The sequence below is a fragment of the Staurois parvus genome, unplaced genomic scaffold (genome assembly GCF_062004578.1).
Source record: "Staurois parvus isolate SC_StPar_1 unplaced genomic scaffold, SC_StPar_1.0 ptg000633l, whole genome shotgun sequence".
Taxonomy (NCBI): Eukaryota; Metazoa; Chordata; class Amphibia; order Anura; family Ranidae; genus Staurois; species Staurois parvus.
The window spans coordinates 183,866-202,979 of record NW_028318429.1 but is presented as its reverse complement, the minus strand read 5'-3'; the positions used below and the strand labels follow the sequence as shown (position 1 = coordinate 202,979).

The 19,114-nt window shown below is 48.4% G+C and overlaps 1 protein-coding gene across 1 annotated transcript in view; it reads right to left on the bottom strand.

Annotated features, from left to right (window-relative positions):
• Nucleotides 1-19,114, bottom strand: part of TFR2 (transferrin receptor 2) — a 65,181-nt gene that overhangs the window by 17,420 nt on the left and 28,647 nt on the right. Inside the window, exons 5-10 of the mRNA XM_089693429.1 lie at nt 18,092-18,232; nt 17,903-18,014; nt 16,019-16,141; nt 15,865-15,942; nt 10,699-10,838; nt 9,690-9,862 (exon numbers count right to left, since the gene is read on the bottom strand). Coding sequence (XP_089549555.1) covers nt 9,690-9,862; nt 10,699-10,838; nt 15,865-15,942; nt 16,019-16,141; nt 17,903-18,014; nt 18,092-18,232 — 767 coding nt within the window. The remainder of the gene's footprint in view (nt 1-9,689; nt 9,863-10,698; nt 10,839-15,864; nt 15,943-16,018; nt 16,142-17,902; nt 18,015-18,091; nt 18,233-19,114) is intronic.

Below are 19,114 nucleotides of genomic sequence, written 5' to 3'. Positions count from 1 at the left end.
ACAGCCGGGACTTGCTGAGTCTTATTGTTAAATGACAGCCGAGACTTGCTGAGCCTTATTGTCAGATGACAGCCGGGACTTGCTGAGTCTTATTGTCAAAAGACAGCCAGGACTTGCTGAGTCTTATTGTCAGATGACAGCCAGGACTTGCTGAGTCTTATTGTCAAATGACAGCCAGGACTTGCTGAGTCTTATTATCAAATGACAGTTGGGTATTGCTAAGTCTTATTGTCAGATAACAGCCGGGACTTGCTGAGTCTTATTATCAAATGACAGTTGGGAATTGCTGAGTCTTATTGTCAGATAACAGCCGGGACTTGCTGAGTCTTATTGTCAGATAACAGCCGGGACTTGCTGAGTCTTATTACCAAATGACAGTTGGGAATTGATGAGTCTTATTGTCAGATAACAGCCGGGACTTGCTGAGTCTTATTGTTAAATGACAGCCGAGACTTGCTGAGTCTTATTGTCAGATGACAGCAAGGACTTGCTGAGTCTTATTGTCAAACAACAGCCAGGACTTGCTGAGTCTTATTGTCAAACGACAGCCGGGACTTGCTGAGAGTTATTGTCAAATGACAGCCGGGACTTGCTGAGTCTTATTGTCAAACGACAGCCGGGACTTTCTGAGTCTTATTGTCAAATGACAGCCAGGACTTGCTGAGTCTTATTGTCAGATGACAGTCGGGACTTGCTGAGTCTTATTGTCAGATGACAGTCAGGACTTGCTGAGTCTTATTGTCAGATGACAGCCGGGACTTGCTGAGTCTTATTGTGAAACGACAGCCGTGACTTGCTGAGTTTTATTGTCAAATGACAGTTGGGAATTGCTGAGTCTTATTGTCAGATAACAGCCGGGACTTGCTGAGTCTTATTGTCAGATGACAGCCAGGACTTGCTGAGTCTTATTATCAAATGACAGTTGGGAATTGCTAAGTCTTATTGTCAGATAACAGCCAGGACTTGTTGAGTCTTATTGTCAGATGACAGCCAGGACTTGCTGAGTCTTATTGTCAAACGACAGCCGGGACTTGCTGAGTCTTATTATCAAATGACAGCTGGGAATTGCTAAGTCTTATTGTCAGATAACAGCCAGGACTTGTTGAGTCTTATTGTCAAACAACTGCCGGGACTTGCTGAGTTTTATTGTCAAATGACAGTTGGGAATTGCTGAGTCTTATTATCAAATGACAGTTGGGTATTGCTGAGTCTTATTGTCAGATAACAGCCGGGACTTGCTGAGTCTTATTGTTAAATGACAGCCGGGACTTGCTGAGTCTTATTGTCAGATGACAGCCGGGACTTGCTGAATCTTATTATCAAACGACAGCCAGGACTTGCTGAGTCTTATTGTCAGATGACAGCCAGGACTTGCTGAGTCTTATTATCAAATGACAGTTGGGTATTGCTAAGTCTTATTGTCAGATAACAGCCGGGACTTGCTGAGTCTTATTATCAAATGACAGCCGGGACTTGCTGAGTCTTATTGTCAGATAACAGCCGGGACTTGCTGAGTCCTATTATCAAATGACAGTTGGGAATTGATGAGTCTTATTGTCAGATAACAGCCGGGACTTGCTGAGTCTTATTGTTAAATGACAGCCGAGACTTGCTGAGCCTTATTGTCAGATGACAGCCGGGACTTGCTGAGTCTTATTGTCAAAAGACAGCCAGGACTTGCTGAGTCTTATTGTCAGATGACAGCCAGGACTTGCTGAGTCTTATTGTCAAATGACAGCCAGGACTTGCTGAGTCTTATTATCAAATGACAGTTGGGTATTGCTAAGTCTTATTGTCAGATAACAGCCGGGACTTGCTGAGTCTTATTATCAAATGACAGTTGGGAATTGCTGAGTCTTATTGTCAGATAACAGCCGGGACTTGCTGAGTCTTATTGTCAGATAACAGCCGGGACTTGCTGAGTCTTATTATCAAATGACAGTTGGGAATTGATGAGTCTTATTGTCAGATAACAGCCGGGACTTGCTGAGTCTTATTGTTAAATGACAGCCGAGACTTGCTGAGTCTTATTGTCAGATGACAGCCGGGACTTGCTGAGTCTTATTGTCAAACAACAGCCAGGACTTGCTGAGTCTTATTGTCAAACGACAGCCGAGACTTGCTGAGAGTTATTGTCAAATGACAGCCGGGACTTGCTGAGTCTTATTGTCAAACGACAGCCGGGACTTTCTGAGTCTTATTGTCAAATGACAGCCAGGACTTGCTGAGTCTTATTGTCAGATGACAGTCGGGACTTGCTGAGTCTTATTGTCAGATGACAGTCAGGACTTGCTGAGTCTTATTGTCAGATGACAGCCGGGACTTGCTGAGTCTTATTGTGAAACGACAGCCGTGACTTGCTGAGTTTTATTGTCAAATGACAGTTGGGAATTGCTGAGTCTTATTGTCAGATAACAGCCGGGACTTGCTGAGTCTTATTGTCAGATGACAGCCAGGACTTGCTGAGTCTTATTATCAAATGACAGTTGGGAATTGCTAAGTCTTATTGTCAGATAACAGCCAGGACTTGTTGAGTCTTATTGTCAGACGACAGCCGGGACTTGCTGAGTCTTATTGTCAGATAACAGCCGGGACTTGCTGAGTCTTATTGTCAGATGACAGCCAGGACTTGCTGAGCCTTATTGTCAAACGACAGCCGGGACTTGCTGAGTCTTATTATCAAATGACAGCCGGGAATTGCTAAGTCTTATTGTCAGATAACAGCCAGGACTTGTTGAGTCTTATTGTCAAACAACTGCCGGGACTTGCTGAGTTTTATTGTCAAATGACAGTTGGGAATTGCTGAGTCTTATTATCAAATGACAGTTGGGTATTGCTGAGTCTTATTGTCAGATAACAGCCGGGACTTGCTGAGTCTTATTGTTAAATGACACCCGGGACTTGCTGAGTCTTATTGTCAGATGACAGCCGGGACTTGCTGAATCTTATTATCAAACGACAGCCAGGACTTGCTGAGTCTTATTGTCAGATGACAGCCAGGACTTGCTGAGTCTTATTATCAAATGACAGTTGGGTATTGCTAAGTCTTATTGTCAGATAACAGCCGGGACTTGCTGAGTCTTATTATCAAATGACAGCCGGGACTTGCTGAGTCTTATTGTCAGATAACAGCTGGGACTTGCTGAGTCCTATTATCAAATGACAGTTGGGAATTGATGAGTCTTATTGTCAGATAACAGCCGGGACTTGCTGAGTCTTATTGTTAAATGACAGCCGAGACTTGCTGAGCCTTATTGTCAGATGACAGCCGGGACTTGCTGAGTCTTATTGTCAAAAGACAGCCAGGACTTGCTGAGTCTTATTGTCAGATGACAGCCAGGACTTGCTGAGTCTTATTGTCAAATGACAGCCAGGACTTGCTGAGTCTTATTATCAAATGACAGTTGGGTATTGCTAAGTCTTATTGTCAGATAACAGCCGGGACTTGCTGAGTCTTATTATCAAATGACAGTTGGGAATTGCTGAGTCTTATTGTCAGATAACAGCCGGGACTTGCTGAGTCTTATTGTCAGATAACAGCCGGGACTTGCTGAGTCTTATTATCAAATGACAGTTGGGAATTGATGAGTCTTATTGTCAGATAACAGCCGGGACTTGCTGAGTCTTATTGTTAAATGACAGCCGAGACTTGCTGAGTCTTATTGTCAGATGACAGCCGGGACTTGCTGAGTCTTATTGTCAAACAACAGCCAGGACTTGCTGAGTCTTATTGTCAAACGACAGCCGGGACTTGCTGAGAGTTATTGTCAAATGACAGCCGGGACTTGCTGAGTCTTATTGTCAAACGACAGCCGGGACTTTCTGAGTCTTATTGTCAAATGACAGCCAGGACTTGCTGAGTCTTATTGTCAGATGACAGTCGGGACTTGCTGAGTCTTATTGTCAGATGACAGTCAGGACTTGCTGAGTCTTATTGTCAGATGACAGCCGGGACTTGCTGAGTCTTATTATAAAATGACAGTTGGGAATTGCTAAGTCTTATTGTCAGATAACAGCCAGGACTTGTTGAGTCTTATTGTCAGACGACAGCCGGGACTTGCTGAGTCTTATTGTCAGATAACAGCCGGGACTTGCTGAGTCTTATTGTCAGATGACAGCCAGGACTTGCTGAGCCTTATTGTCAAACGACAGCCGGGACTTGCTGAGTCTTATTATCAAATGACAGCCGGGAATTGCTAAGTCTTATTGTCAGATAACAGCCAGGACTTGTTGAGTCTTATTGTCAAACGACTGCCGGGACTTGCTGAGTTTTATTGTCAAATGACAGTTGGGAATTGCTGAGTCTTATTATCAAATGACAGTTGGGTATTGCTGAGTCTTATTGTCAGATAACAGCCGGGACTTGCTGAGTCTTATTGTTAAATGACAGCCGGGACTTGCTGAGCCTTATTGTCAGATGACAGCCGGGACTTGCTGAATCTTATTATCAAACGACAGCCAGGACTTGCTGAGTCTTATTGTCAGATGACAGCCAGGACTTGCTGAGTCTTATTATCAAATGACAGTTGGGTATTGCTAAGTCTTATTGTCAGATAACAGCCGGGACTTGCTGAGTCTTATTATCAAATGACAGCCGGGACTTGCTGAGTCTTATTGTCAGATAACAGCCGGGACTTGCTGAGTCTTATTATCAAATGACAGTTGGGAATTGATGAGTCTTATTGTCAGATAACAGCCGGGACTTGCTGAGTCTTATTGTTAAATGACAGCCGAGACTTGCTGAGCCTTATTGTCAGATGACAGCCGGGACTTGCTGAGTCTTATTGTCAAAAGACAGCCAGGACTTGCTGAGTCTTATTGTCAGATGACAGCCAGGACTTGCTGAGTCTTATTGTCAAATGACAGCCAGGACTTGCTGAGTCTTATTGTCAAAAGACAGCCAGGACTTGCTGAGTCTTATTGTCAGATGACAGCCAGGACTTGCTGAGTCTTATTATCAAATGACAGTTGGGTATTGCTAAGTCTTATTGTCAGATAACAGCCGGGACTTGCTGAGTCTTATTATCAAATGACAGTTGGGAATTGCTGAGTCTTATTGTCAGATAACAGCCGGGACTTGCTGAGTCTTATTGTCAGATAACAGCCGGGACTTGCTGAGTCTTATTATCAAATGACAGTTGGGAATTGATGAGTCTTATTGTCAGATAACAGCCGGGACTTGCTGAGTCTTATTGTTAAATGACAGCCGAGACTTGCTGAGTCTTATTGTCAGATGACAGCCAGGACTTGCTGAGTCTTATTGTCAAACAACAGCCAGGACTTGCTGAGTCTTATTGTCAAACGACAGCCGGGACTTGCTGAGAGTTATTGTCAAATGACAGCCGGGACTTGCTGAGTCTTATTGTCAGATGACAGCCGGGACTTTCTGAGTCTTATTGTCAAATGACAGCCAGGACTTGCTGAGTCTTATTGTCAAACGACAGCCGTGACTTGCTGAGTTTTATTGTCAAATGACAGTTGGGAATTGCTGAGTCTTATTGTCAGATAACAGCCGGGACTTGCTGAGTCTTATTGTCAGATGACAGCCAGGACTTGCTGAGTCTTATTATCAAATGACAGTTGGGAATTGCTAAGTCTTATTGTCAGATAACAGCCGGGACTTGTTGAGTCTTATTGTCAGACGACAGCCGGGACTTGCTGAGTCTTATTGTCAGATAACAGCCGGGACTTGCTGAGTCTTATTGTCAGATGACAGCCAGGACTTGCTGAGCCTTATTGTCAAACGACAGCCGGGACTTGCTGAGTCTTATTATCAAATGACAGCTGGGAATTGCTAAGTCTTATTGTCAGATAACAGCCAGGACTTGTTGAGTCTTATTGTCAAACGACTGCCGGGACTTGCTGAGTTTTATTGTCAAATGACAGTTGGGAATTGCTGAGTCTTATTATCAAATGACAGTTGAGAATTGCTAACTCTTATTGTCAGATAACAGTCGGGACTTGCTGAGTCTTATTGTTAAATGACAGGCGGGACTTGCTGAGTTTTAATGTCAGATAACAGTTGGGACTTGCTGAGTCTTATTGTCAGATGACAGCCGGGACTTACTGAATGTTACAGCAGATGCTGTTGTCAAAAATGGGGCTTTTAAACAATATTTGTAAAGAATGTTTAAATGTTTGAATTAGAAATACAATATCACATTATTGTTACTTTATATTTACTCATTTTATTGTTACTCACTGTATTGTTACTTTGTTTTGTTCATATGAAGATCAAAAGGGTGACATTTGATCTATATATGAGTAAAAGCAACACTACAAGCAAAAAAGTTCCTATGTAACCCCTTAATTACTCTAATTCATTCTTACTTGGTCCTAATTAACTTCTTATACCCCTTCTCCCCTTAACTAATATTTTCTGCCATTGTATTCTTAATTACAGTTTTTAAAACCATAAACATTTAAACATTTTTTTTTATTTCTTTTTAAAAGCACTTTTAAAAAAATGTGCAAAATTGAAAATAAAACGTCCTTTATTGTACTGGTAAATAACTTTGCAATGCCTTTTGTCATAAATGTAATTTTAGGGTCCTTTCACAGGGAGCGGATCCGTTTAGTGGATCCTTTGCTCAGCGGGGATCTCTCCACTGATCCTTGTTGAGCAAGTGGATGACAGCTCTGTGTCTGTGCAGAGCAGACACAGAGCTGCTCACTCTCCTCAATGAGCGGTCGGATGAAAATGGACCACTTGTCTGTTTTTCATCCGAACCAATCTGATGGACGGAAGAGGAATTGGATCCCCATCCATCCTTTATTGGCGAATCGGATGTCAGCGGGTGTAAATGGACACATGTCCGTTTATACCCGCCGCTCCATATAGGAGAATGGAGGTTCCGATCGGGTCCACCTGAAGAACAGGCAGGCAGACCCGATTGGACCGTGCGTGTGAAAGAGCCCTTAGACAGTGGCGTCCATCGTAATTGACACTGGATTTACTTCAGGGGACATTGTTTGTTTTTTAATAAAGGTCAAAAACTGTCTTTGTGGGGTTTGTTTTCTTTTGACAATTTTTGGTATATAAGAAGGGGTAAAATGTACCCCATACTCATTCACATCTGGGCCAGATTCTGATAAGCCCCCCGCCCACAGAAACCCACAACCACCGGCCAGGGTTGTGAGAAAGAGACCCTTGTCCCCATCAACAAGGGAACAAGGTGCTTTGGGGGCACCCTCCTATGTTGAGGTCATGGTTTCTGATAGGAGGAGAGATTGGAGGGATTTATACTATGAGGGGGGATTTGTGCTAGGAGGAGGGATTGGAGGGATTTATACTAGGGGGGGGGTTGTGCTAGGAGGAGGGATTAGAGGGATTTATACTAGGAGGGGGGATTTGTGCTAGGAGGAGGGATTGGAGGGATTTATACTAGGGGGGGGATTTGTGCTAGGAGGAGGGATTGGAGGGATTTATACTAGGAGGGGGGATTTGTCCCAGGAGGAGGAATTGGAGGGATTTATACTAGGAAGGGGGGATTTGTGCTAGGAGGAGGGATTGGAGGGATTTATACTAGGAGGGGGGATTTGTCCTAGCTAGGAGGAGGGATTGGAGGAATTTATACTAGGAGGGGGGATTTGTGCTAGCAGGAGGGATTGGCAGGATTTATACTAGGAGCGGGGATTTGTGTTAGGAGGAGGGATTGGCGGGATTTATACCAAGAGGGGGGATTTGTGCTAGGATGAGGGAATGGAGGGATTTATACTCGGAGGGTGGATTTGTGTTCTAGGAGGAATTGGCGGGATTTATACTAGGAGGGGGGATTTGTGGGAGAGGATTTGTTCTGGGAGCGGGGGGGGGGGGTTGGTCTAAGAGGGGGAATGGGGGGGTTGAGCTAGGAAGGGGTGGGGGGATTTGAGCTAAGAGGAGGGATTGGGGGATTTATGCTAGGAGGGGGGATATGTGGGAGAGAATTTGTGCTGGGAGGGAAATTGATTTGGGGGTGAGGATTTCAGCTGGGAGGGGGGATGAGGTGGAATTGGTCTAAGAGGGGGAATGGGGGGGGGTTGTGCTAGGAATGGGTGGGGGATTTGGGCTAGGATGGGGAGAGTTATGCTAGGAGGGGGAATTTTGGGGGGAAGATTTGTGCTGGGAGGAGGGATTTGTGGGTAAGGATCAGGGGCAGACTGACAACTCATGGGGCCCCTGGGCAATAGGGGATCATGGATCCCCTGTGTCCTCGCCCACACCAAAAAAGTACCAGGGGCATCTCATGGGGCCCCCTACGGACCCCAGGCCCATCGGGAAGTGCCCGAGTGCTTGAATGGTCAGTCCGCCCCTGGTAAGGATCTGTGCTAGGATGAGAAATTTGAGGAGAAAGAGGATGTGTGTGTGGGGGGGGGGTGATTTATTTCGGCGAGGTAGATTAATGCTGGGTGGAATATGGGGGGATTTGAGCTAAGAGGTGGGATGGGGGGGGGGCAAACATCAGTATTTCTGTTTGGGGAGAATTATAGCTTGCAGAGGTGAGTGTGCTGAGAAGTGCTGTTTTTTTATGCTGAGATATGATGCTCGAGTGCACGGGCTGTGAGCAGCGCAGGGAAGGAGGAGCTCTGCTGAGTGCCCGGGCTGTGAGCAGCGCAGGGAAGGAGGAGCTCTGCTGAGTGCCCGGGCTGTGAGCAGCGCAGGGAAGGAGGAGCTCTGCTGAGTGCCCGGGCTGTGAGCATTGCAGGGAAGGAGGAGCTCTGCTGAGTGCCCGGGCTGTGAGCAGCGCAGGGAAGGAGGAGCTCTGCTGAGTGCCCGGGCTGTGAGCAGGGAAGGAGGAGCTCTGCTGAGTGCCCGGGCTGTGAGCAGGGAAGGAGGAGCTCTGCTGAGTGCCCGGGCTGTGAGCAGGGAAGGAGGAGGTCTGCTGAGTGCCCGGGCTGTGAGCTGCGCAGGGAAGGAGGAGCTCTGCTGAGTGCCCGGGCTGTGAGCAGGGAAGGAGGAGCTCTGCTGAGTGCCCGGGCTGTGAGCAGGGAAGGAGGAGGTCTGCTGAGTGCCCGGGCTGTGAGCTGCGCAGGGAAGGAGGAGCTCTGCTGAGTGCCCGGGCTGTGAGCAGCGCAGGGAAGGAGGAGCTCTGCTGAGTGCCCGGGTTGTGAGCAGCGCAGGGAAGGAGGAGCTCTGCTGAGTGCTCTGCCAGACGTGATCCTATCCTTCCTTTCTGACTTTCCCTGTTCTCTTACCTGCTAACCCCCTGTGCCCTGCCCTGCTGACCCTTGTTGTCCGTCTTACTGACCCCTGTCTTCTTCCCTGCTGACACCTATCCTCTGACCTCCTGTACTCTGTCCTACTGACTCTTCTATACTGCACTACATCTCATCCTCTGCCCTTCTGACCCACTGCACACTGCCCTGCTGCCTCCTATACACTGCTTTGTTAACCATCTGTACACTGCCCTACAGACTGCTGACCCTATCCTCTGCCCCGCTGACCTCACATCCTCTGCCCCCCTGACATTTATTACTGCACCCCCACAGCAGACAGGCTAGAACCGGCCCTGGGCCTTATACCTCAAAAGTAAGAAAAACTGTTCTGGCATGACTGCTCATTAATATATGGTTTAGGGAATTCCATTGGCCATTTTGTTCTGAACACATCAAGGCTTCGTGTGTGCCCACATTGGCCATAGCAGCTCAGGTAAATTTCAGTAGAGTCCATGGGGGTGATCTTTGCAGGTGTGGTCATTCTAGCATCTTACCAGGCTCGAAGCGTCCAGTTATACTTCCGAACACGTTGACCAGCTCTACACTGCGCTCCAGATTGTTGACCTCCAACTGGACCACGTGACCATCAGTCATAATGGGGCCCATGTCATGAGAAGGAAAAGCAGGATTCCTCCAGTCTGAAGGTGCCTCCCTTCCTTTGAGTTTACTGTAAAGGACCAAAAAAGCATCACATGACCCTAGTGTACCCAAGACCATCATAAAGCAAATTATTACAGAACACCATATTTAGAAGAATTCAGAACGAAAAGTCACAGGAACCTTGTGTACCCAAAACCATTGTAAAAACTGTCATTAGTGATGACCAAATTCAGGAGAATCCAAAACTTCTCGTTTGGCTGATTTACTTGATCTACCAGTTGAGTAATTCGCTAGTCATAGACCACATTCTGATCGTCGGCCAATTGTTTTTACGAATGCACTCGCTTGTATTGGCCAACCACACATATTCATGGGAAGGAGCTTACGGAGCCAAAACCCCGACCCTGAGACCTGCAAATGGCCACAAAAAAATGGCTGACTGCCTGTTTCCCCAAAGGACAATTGTCTTCTGGTCTCTGCTAAGCTCAAACGCGGAGCAATCAGTAAAAAAAAAATGAAAGCTGTAATCAAGAATAGGAAAAATTAATGAAAGCATAACTTCATCTAGTTTTTTTTGTCCTAGGTAGGGTGGGGAATATTTAAAAACTAGGTCAAGGATTGTATTTCTGTCTTTCATCCCGTTGGTTAGATTTTTCCTCCCTTCCAGTGACACCCATACATTGAATAAGGCGAGTGGTTGTCAACAGGACTGGAAACAGCAAGTTTTAACCCTTCCCCACTTCACTTCCTGCACAAAGCAACCAATCAGGCTACTGGATTTATTGGCTTGCAGAAATGGCAGCTGGATACTGATTGGTGGCACATTTCTTTTTTGTTGCTCGTTTTTCATACATCAGTCAGCCCCCGAAAGTGTCTCATATTTGTAATGCATGCATTCCATACCTGAGTAATGATAGAGCTGTGGTTTTATCTATTGGCTGAGCTGGTATTTTGGGCAGTCCCGAAGATTTGAAAGGAGGAAATTGGGTGTGGTTAAATGATGGAAATCCGGGAGTTTCGGGGTCTCCGGTACCCAAGTGAACCTGGAAGAGAAGAGCAGGGGGTGGAGTTAATTGGAGTAATATGTATTCTTGTGCTTTCTGAATTGGCTCAGGGGCTTGTGGGGTTTAAAAATAAAATTTTCAGAACGTGTGGTTTCTACACCATTAAATGTTTAATGGAGTAACGTTTCTTCAATGTTGCTTCTACAAACATTGGTGAAAGAATGGGTCGCTCTCAGGAGCTCAGTGACTCCAAGCGTGGTCCCGTGATAGGTGGCCACCTGTGCAATAAGTCCATCCGTGACATTTCCTGGCTACTAAATATTCCACGCTCAACTGTTAGTGGGATTATAACAAAGTGGAAGCAACTGGGAACAACAGCCACTCAGCCACCAAGTGGTAGGCCACGTCACATGACAGGGCGGGGTCAGCGCATGCTGAAGCGCACAGTGCGCAGAAGTCACCAACTGTCTGCAGAGTCAATAGCTAAAGACCTCCAAACTTGGTGTGGCCTTCAGATGAGCTCAACAACAGTGTGTAGAGAGCTTCATGGAATGGGTTTCCATGGCCGTGCAGCTGCATCCAAGCCTTCCATCACCAAGTGCAATGCGAAGCGTCAGATGCCATGGTGTAAAGCACACCGCCACTGGACTCTAGATCAATGGAGATGTGTTCTCTGGAGTGACCAATCACGCTGTCTGGCAATCCGATGGACGTGTCTTGGTTTGGCGGTGGCCAGGAGAACGGTACTTGCCTGACTGCATTGTGCCAAGTGTAAAGTTTGGTGGAGAGGGGATTATGGTGTGGGGTTGTTTTTCAGGGGTTGCCTCCTAGTTTCAGTGAAGGGAACTCTTAAGGCATCAGCGTACCAAGACATTTTGGACAATTCCATGCTCCCAACTTTGTGGGAAGAGTTTGGGGATGGCCCCTTCCTGTTCCAACATGACTGGGACCCAGTGTACAAAGCAAGGTCCATAAAGACATGGAGGAGCCAGTTTGGGGTGGAGGAACTTGACTGGCCTGCACAGAGTCCTGACCTCAACCCCATAGAACACCTTTGGGATGAATTAGAGCGGAGACTGCGAGCCAGGCCTCCTCCCCCGACATCAGTGCCTGACCTGACAAATGTGCTTCTGGAAGAATGGTCCAACCTTCCCATAGACACCCTCCTAAACCTTGTGGACGGCCTTCCTCAGAAGAGGTGAAGCTGTTATAGCTGCAAAGAGCGGGGCCAACTCAATACTGAACCCTACGGACTAAGACTGGGGGGCCATTAAAGGTCATGTGTGTGGAAAGGGCGGGGCCAACTCAATATTGAACCCTACGGACTAAGACTGGGGGGCCATTAAAGGTCATGTGCGTGGAAAGGGCGGGGCCAACTCAATATTGAACCCTACGGACTAAGACTGGGGGCCATTAAAGGTCATGTGCGTGGGAAGGCCGGCGGCCCAATAGTTTTGGTAACATAACGTATATGTAACGTGCTGCGTAAATTGATGGCCCTATAGAAGTACCTGTAATAAATATGCATCTTGTCCTAACCCAAGTTCTAATCTCACTCCTTTCCCTTAGCTTCACCTGAACCCTTAGCTCTAAGCCTAACACCTTCATCTCTGACTAACCCCAAAATGTAACCATAAACATAACAGCTATACCCGACTCTAAGCTGTATGCCAGTCCATAAACTTGTATCCTTACGTAGCACTACCACCTTAGGAGTCGCTGAATTTTGGGTCCCCCTATAGTCCTGCACGGCCAAGCAACAAACATTTTCCACCATCCCGCAGACAGTAGCCAGTCCTTGAGCTTGTTGTTTTGGATTTTGTTAGAGGAATTAGAACTTGGATGGGGTAAGGGGTGTATGGGATGTCCAAGGATAATGGCAACATAGGACAACTCCTTAACAACTATGTGCAAGTCTTCTCAATAGCTAGCCATCAGTACACCCCAGACCCCAGATGAATCATCTCCTCATCCAGCTGTACTGGGTGAATCCCTGGGCAGGGGATCCAGTGCCGGCCATTGCAGCGTGAACAGTCCCAGGTAAAAAGCTATTCCAGTTTCTCACCAGAGTGCCTCTTTCCCTTTTCTGGCCCAGGGGGTGCAGGTCTACTTACTCAGTCCTTCTCCTGTGCTGCTGATGGGTCAGTGGCTTCTACCAGGCTTTCTAACTGGGCAGTTCCTTCCCTACCGCACAGGTGGTCCTCTTTCTGGGGGCCAGTGAAGTGCCAAGCTTTCCTCCCTCCAAGGTCCTCTGCCTGTAGGTGGGCCCCTCTCCATCTGGGCCCCCTCCCAGGATCCTGCTCTCCAGTCTCACTTCCTCTCCATATTCCGCCCTAACTCCTGGCTGTCCTGGCTCCTTCCAGGATCCTCTAAGAGTGCAGACCAGCCTCTCCCCACCTCCACCTACTACTGCTAGATCTTTCTCCAAAGTTCTAGTGCAGGGGGAAGTCTCAGAGAGTTGGTCTTCAGAGCCTCTCAGCTCTGACCAAAATTTGACCTCCCTCTGACTATCACATCCAGACGGCTCACTAACAACTGAACTAGAGCTCCCCCTAGCTGACTAGAAAGGTGCTACACTTAGTTTTACATGGAGTGGGGAAGCATTAGAACCCATGTTGGGGGAATTAGGCTATTTCCTGTGCTGCTTGAATGTTTTTCATTGGTTTATGCCAAATGCATTTGGCCACTAGATGGTGCACAGTATCAAATTCATTTTCTATGATAAAAACCACCTAGTGGTTAAAAGCAGTATTTTCCATTTTAAATCAATGAGAAACATTCAACCAGAACAGGAAATAACCTAACAACTAGAGATGAACATGACGAAGTGGAATTCGTTCCGAAGATTTGGAAAAATTCTATTCGCGACGAATCCGAAGATTAGCAAACTTCGGATGCACGAATCGAATTTTCCCAAAAATGGCGGCGACATGTGTGGCGACGGAGAAAATGGACAGAGAAGATGGGGCGGGGATCTCTGGGAAGGCGCGCAGACAAGGCGCGCTGACCCATAATGCATTCATGACATGTGATCGCATTAGCCAATCAGCAGCCAGCCAGCACTGTGCAATGGTGGAGCTATAAATCGCGGCCATCTTAGAATTCTCCATTAGCCTCCGGTCATTCAAGAGAGACAGACCTGTGTGTATTAAGGGACAGAGTTAGGGCCACAGAGACTTTAGGGCCACAGAATCGTTACTCAGGGACACAGAATCGTTACTCAGGGACACAGAATCGTTACTTTGGACTCTTGATAGTCGTCTCCCCACACTGCTGCTGGGGGGACTTTTTAACCTAGGCCTGTGTATGGCCTTCAATTGAAGCTGCTTCCGCTCCGCCACTCTGCCATTGGACTCTTGATAGTCGTCTCCCCACGCTGCTGCTGGGGGGACTTTTTAACCTAGGCCTGTGTATGGCCTTCAATTGAAGCTGCTTTTGCTCCGCCACTCTGCCATTGGACTCTTGATAGTCGACTCCCCACACTGCTGCTGGGGGGACTTTTTAACATAGGCCTCTGTATGGCCTTCAATTTAAGCTGCTTACGCTTTGCCACTCTGCCATGGGCCCCTGCACCGCCTCCTCTTGCTGCTGCCAGGTCCAGAGTGTGTCATGGGTCCCTGTACGGCCTCCCATTGCTGCTGACTTCATCGCCAGACTCTGCCATGTGCCACTTTCAGGTCTCCTTACACTGTTGGTGGGTTCCATTTTGTGATAGGGTGCTGTATGGCCTTCCATTGCTGCTGCCTCCACCGCCACCCTGCGCCATGTGTCTCTGTCGTCTGCTCACGCTGCTGACGGCTTCCGCTTTTTAACCGAGGCCTGTGTATGGCTTCCGAATAATGCTGCCTACACCGCCACCCTGCGCCATGTGCCTCTGTCGTCTGCTCACGCTGCTGCCAGGTCCATACTGATTCATGGCCCCCTGTACCGGCTCCTCATGAACGTGGTTCAGCGGGTTTGCATCACTTAACGGCAAATCGTTGACAAACGCTGGGACGTTCAGTGTTGTGCGCATTAAGCCAGACACCAAAGGGCAGTACAGACCTGTTATTACTCGCTCAAGCATGGCTGAACAAAACCAGTCTCTACCACAAATTGGACCCAGACCTGCCCAGGGTCTCGTAAGTAGATTGCACGGAGGAGTAGAGTTCGTTATTGGAATTAACTGTGAGGGACTTTTAAACCTAGGCCTGTGTATGGCCTTCAATTGAAGCTGCTTCTGCTCCGCCACTCTGCCATTGGACTCTTGATAGTCGTCTCCCCACGCTGCTGCTGGGGGGACTTTTTAACATAGGCCTCTGTATGGCCTTCAATTTTAGCTGCTTACGCTCCGCCACTCTGCCATGGGCCCCTGTACCGCCTCCTCATGCTGCTGCCAGGCCCGTAATCTGCCATGGGCCCCCGTACCGACTCCTCATGCTGCTGCCAGGCCCGTAATCTGCCATGGGCCCCCGTACCGACTCCTCATGCTGCTGCCAGGTCCAGAGTGTGTCATGGGTCCCTGTACGGCCTCCCATTGCTGCTGTCTCCATCGCCACACTCTGCCATGTGCCACTTTCAGGTCTCCTCACACTGCTGGTGGGTTCCATTTTTGTCATAGGGTGCTGTATGGCCTCCCATTGCTGCTGCCTCCACCGCCACACTGTGGCTCCACACTCTGGTTTTGGCCCCGTGACTGCCCAAATGAGTGAAGTGTGCGGTGATTCTAAGATCGACGGCACTCATCTGCATGTCATACTGACTGACAGTATTATTTCTCTTCCCCAGCAGACTCCAAGGGCATTTAAATTAAAGGTACAGTGTTCTGCACTAATATAAAGGCTCTCTGAAGCCTAGAAACACCCTTTTTATACGTTAAATTCGCAGCGAATATATTCGGCTCAAAGCGAATTTATTCGGCGAATTCGGCGAATCAGCCGAACCGAATTTTTGAATAATTCGCTCATCTCTACTAACAACATTCATTTATTCCCTGTTCACACAGAACCAACGTGCATAAACTTTCACTGGGCGAATAGCTAGGCATTTTTTTAATAATAAATACTCCAATTAGCGTAGAACTCACATGTCCATACACTGCAGTGTCCAACATGTCCGTGAATATCAGGACACCCGTGGCTCCGGCCCGCTCAGCATTGTACACCTAAAAGTCACAATGAGGGGAAATCAATGTGTGTGCGGTGCGAATATATTTGTGGATCCTCGGGAACACAGCTCACCTTCTCCGCAAAGGTAATATATCCGGTCTTCACGATCACCAGATTGTCTGTGACATTCACTCCCCAAGTTCTCAGGGACTCGAAGTCCTCCTTCCTCCCATAGTTCACGTACACCAGCCCTGCCTGAAGGTATACAAAGAGACGTATATAATACACAGGTTTGGTGTGTGTGGAGACAGACATATGGCTGCTGTACACTCAGATGACCAGTATATAATATGGAGCTCAGTCCCTCATGGCTTATATACAGTGCAGGGACCAGTCATTGGTTGCAGTACACAGCCTGTTACCTTATGGAAAGTGTCAGTGTGCAATACAGAGAGCAGCTCCAACTTGTCCTCCGTCCACTAGGTGGTGCTGATGAAGCAGAATCTCTACAGGAAAATTGTTCCTTAAGAGACTGTCTGATTGGATGCGGCTACTTCTGATGATCTCTGGAAGCCATCTTGGTGTGAGACTCTGTGTATTAGGGTGCCTGCCCCATCCAGGGGCCCCTGAATCACCACAGTGAGTTACTTGGGAACTAATGTCTGAAACAACTTACTGTAGATGTACAATACAGAGACCAGTCCCCGGTGGGTGATGTACAATACAGAGACCAGTCCCCAGTGGGTGATGTGCAATACAGAGACCAGTCCACAGTGGGTGATGTACAATACAGAGACCAGTCCCCAGTGGGTGATGTGCAATACAGAGACCAGTCCCCAGTGGGTGATGTGCAATACGGAGACCAGTCCCCGGTGGGTGATGTGCAATACGGAGACCAGTCCCCGGTGGGTGATGTGCAATGTGGAGACCAGTCCCCGGTGGGTGATGTGCAATGCGGAGACCAGTCCCCGGTGGGTGATGTGCAATGCGGAGACCAGTCCCCGGTGGGTGATGTCCAACGCGGAGACCAGTCCCCGGTGGGTGATGTCCAACACGGAGACCAGTCCCCGGTGGGTGATGTGCAATGCGGAGACCAGTCTCCGGTGGGTGATGTGCAATGCGGAGACCAGTCTCCGGTGAGTGAAGTCTAATGCGGAGACCAGTCCCCGGTGGGTGATGTGCAATGCGGAGACCAGTCCCCGGTGGGTGATGTGCAATGCGGAGACCAGTCCCCGGTGGGTGATGTGCAATACAGAGACCAGTCCCCAGTGGGTGATGTGGAATGCAGAGACCAGTTCTTGGTTAGTGAAGTGCAATACAGAGGCTAATCCCTGCTGGGTCATGTACAATACAGATAACAATCCCTGGTGGGTGATGTGCAATAGAGAGACCAGTCTCTGGTGAGTGAACTCAAATACAGAGACCATTCCCTGGTGGATGATGTGCAGTACATTGACTAGTCCCTGGTGGATGATGTGCAATACATTGACCAGTCCCTGGTGGATGATGTGCAATACATTGACCAGTCCCTGGTGGATGATGTGCAATACAGAGACCAGTCCCCGGTGGATGATGTGCAATACATTGACCAGTCCCTGGTGGATGATGTGCAATACAGAGACCAGTCCCTGGTGGGTGATGTGTGCAATACAGAGACCAGTTCCTGGTGAGTGATGTGCAATACAGAGACCAATTCCTGGTGGGTGATGTGAAATACAGAGACCAATTCCTGGTGGGTGATGTGCAATGCAGAGACCAGTCCCTGGTGGGTGATGTTCAATACAGAGATTAGTCCCTGTGGGTGATGTTCAATACAGAGACCAGTCCCTGGTGGGTGATGTGTGCAATACAGAGACTAGTTCCTGGTGGGTGATGTGTGCAATACAGAGACCAGTCCCTGGTGGGTGATGTGCAGTACATTGATCAGTTCCTGGTGGGTGATGTGCAATAAATGCAGATTCACTGGACGAATGGCTATACACACCCCATATATATATATAATTGGGCCTCATTCACCTTCACAGAGCCCACAGCACTGTATGGACAGTACGCATCCTGGTCCTTAAACTGGAAGTCCTCGATAAGTTTGTTGTCAGCACCAATGATCTGCAGTCTGTTGGGGCGAGTCCTATGGGGAGAGCAGAGACATGTGACGTACGGAGCGGGGTCACTGTCCAGAGGGGTCACCAGGGGTGCAATAATTACCTGTCAGGAAACTGCAGCTTGGCGTAGTGGCTCTCCACCCAGGTGTGGTCCAGGGTGTAAGTCCGGAACTGCTGGAGGATATCGTCCGCCAATTTCTGATTCTCCGAGGATCCGGCTGGATGAGGACTTCTCGAGAGTCTCCTGCATGGAACACAATACAGATACATTCTACTGAGCAATCCGATGGATATCCGTAGGAGGAGTACAGACTCACAGCCCCTTCTATATGTGTCACCCTGCAGGAGGAGGACAGACTCATAGCCCCTTCTATAGGTGTCACCCTGCAGGAGGAGGACAGACTCATAGCCCCTTCTATAGGTGTCACCCTGCAGGAGGAGGACAGACTCATAGCCCCTTCTATAGGTGTCACCCTGCAGGAGGAGGACAGACTCATAGCCCCTTCTATAGGTGTCACCCTGCAGGAGGAGGACAGACTCATAGCCCCTTCTATAGGTGTCACCCTGCCGGAGGAGGACAGACTTGTAGCCCCTTCTATAGGTGTCACCCTGCAGGAGGAGGACAGACTCATAGCTCCTTCTATAGGTGTCACCCTGCAGGAGGAGGACAGACTCATAGCCCCTTCTATAGGTGTCACCCTGCAGGAGGAGGACAGACTCACAGCCCCTTCTATATGTGTCACCCTGCAGGAGGAGGACAGACTCGTAGCCCCTTCTATAGGTGTCACCATGAAGGAGGAGGACAGACTCATAGCCCCTTCTATAGGTGTTACCCTGCAGGAGGAGGACAGACTCACGGCCCCTTCTATAGGTGTCACCCTGCAGGAGGAGGACAGACTCACTGCCCCTTCAATATGTGTCACCCTGCAGGAGGAGGACAGACTCACGGCCCCTTCTATAGGTGTCACCCTGCAGGAGGAGGACAGACTCACGGCCCCTTCTATATGTGTCACCCTGCAGGAGGAGGACACACTCACGGCCCCTTCTATATGTGTCACCCTGCAGGAGGAGGACAGACTCGTAGCCCCTTCTATATGTGTCACCCTGCAGGAGGAGGACAGACTCA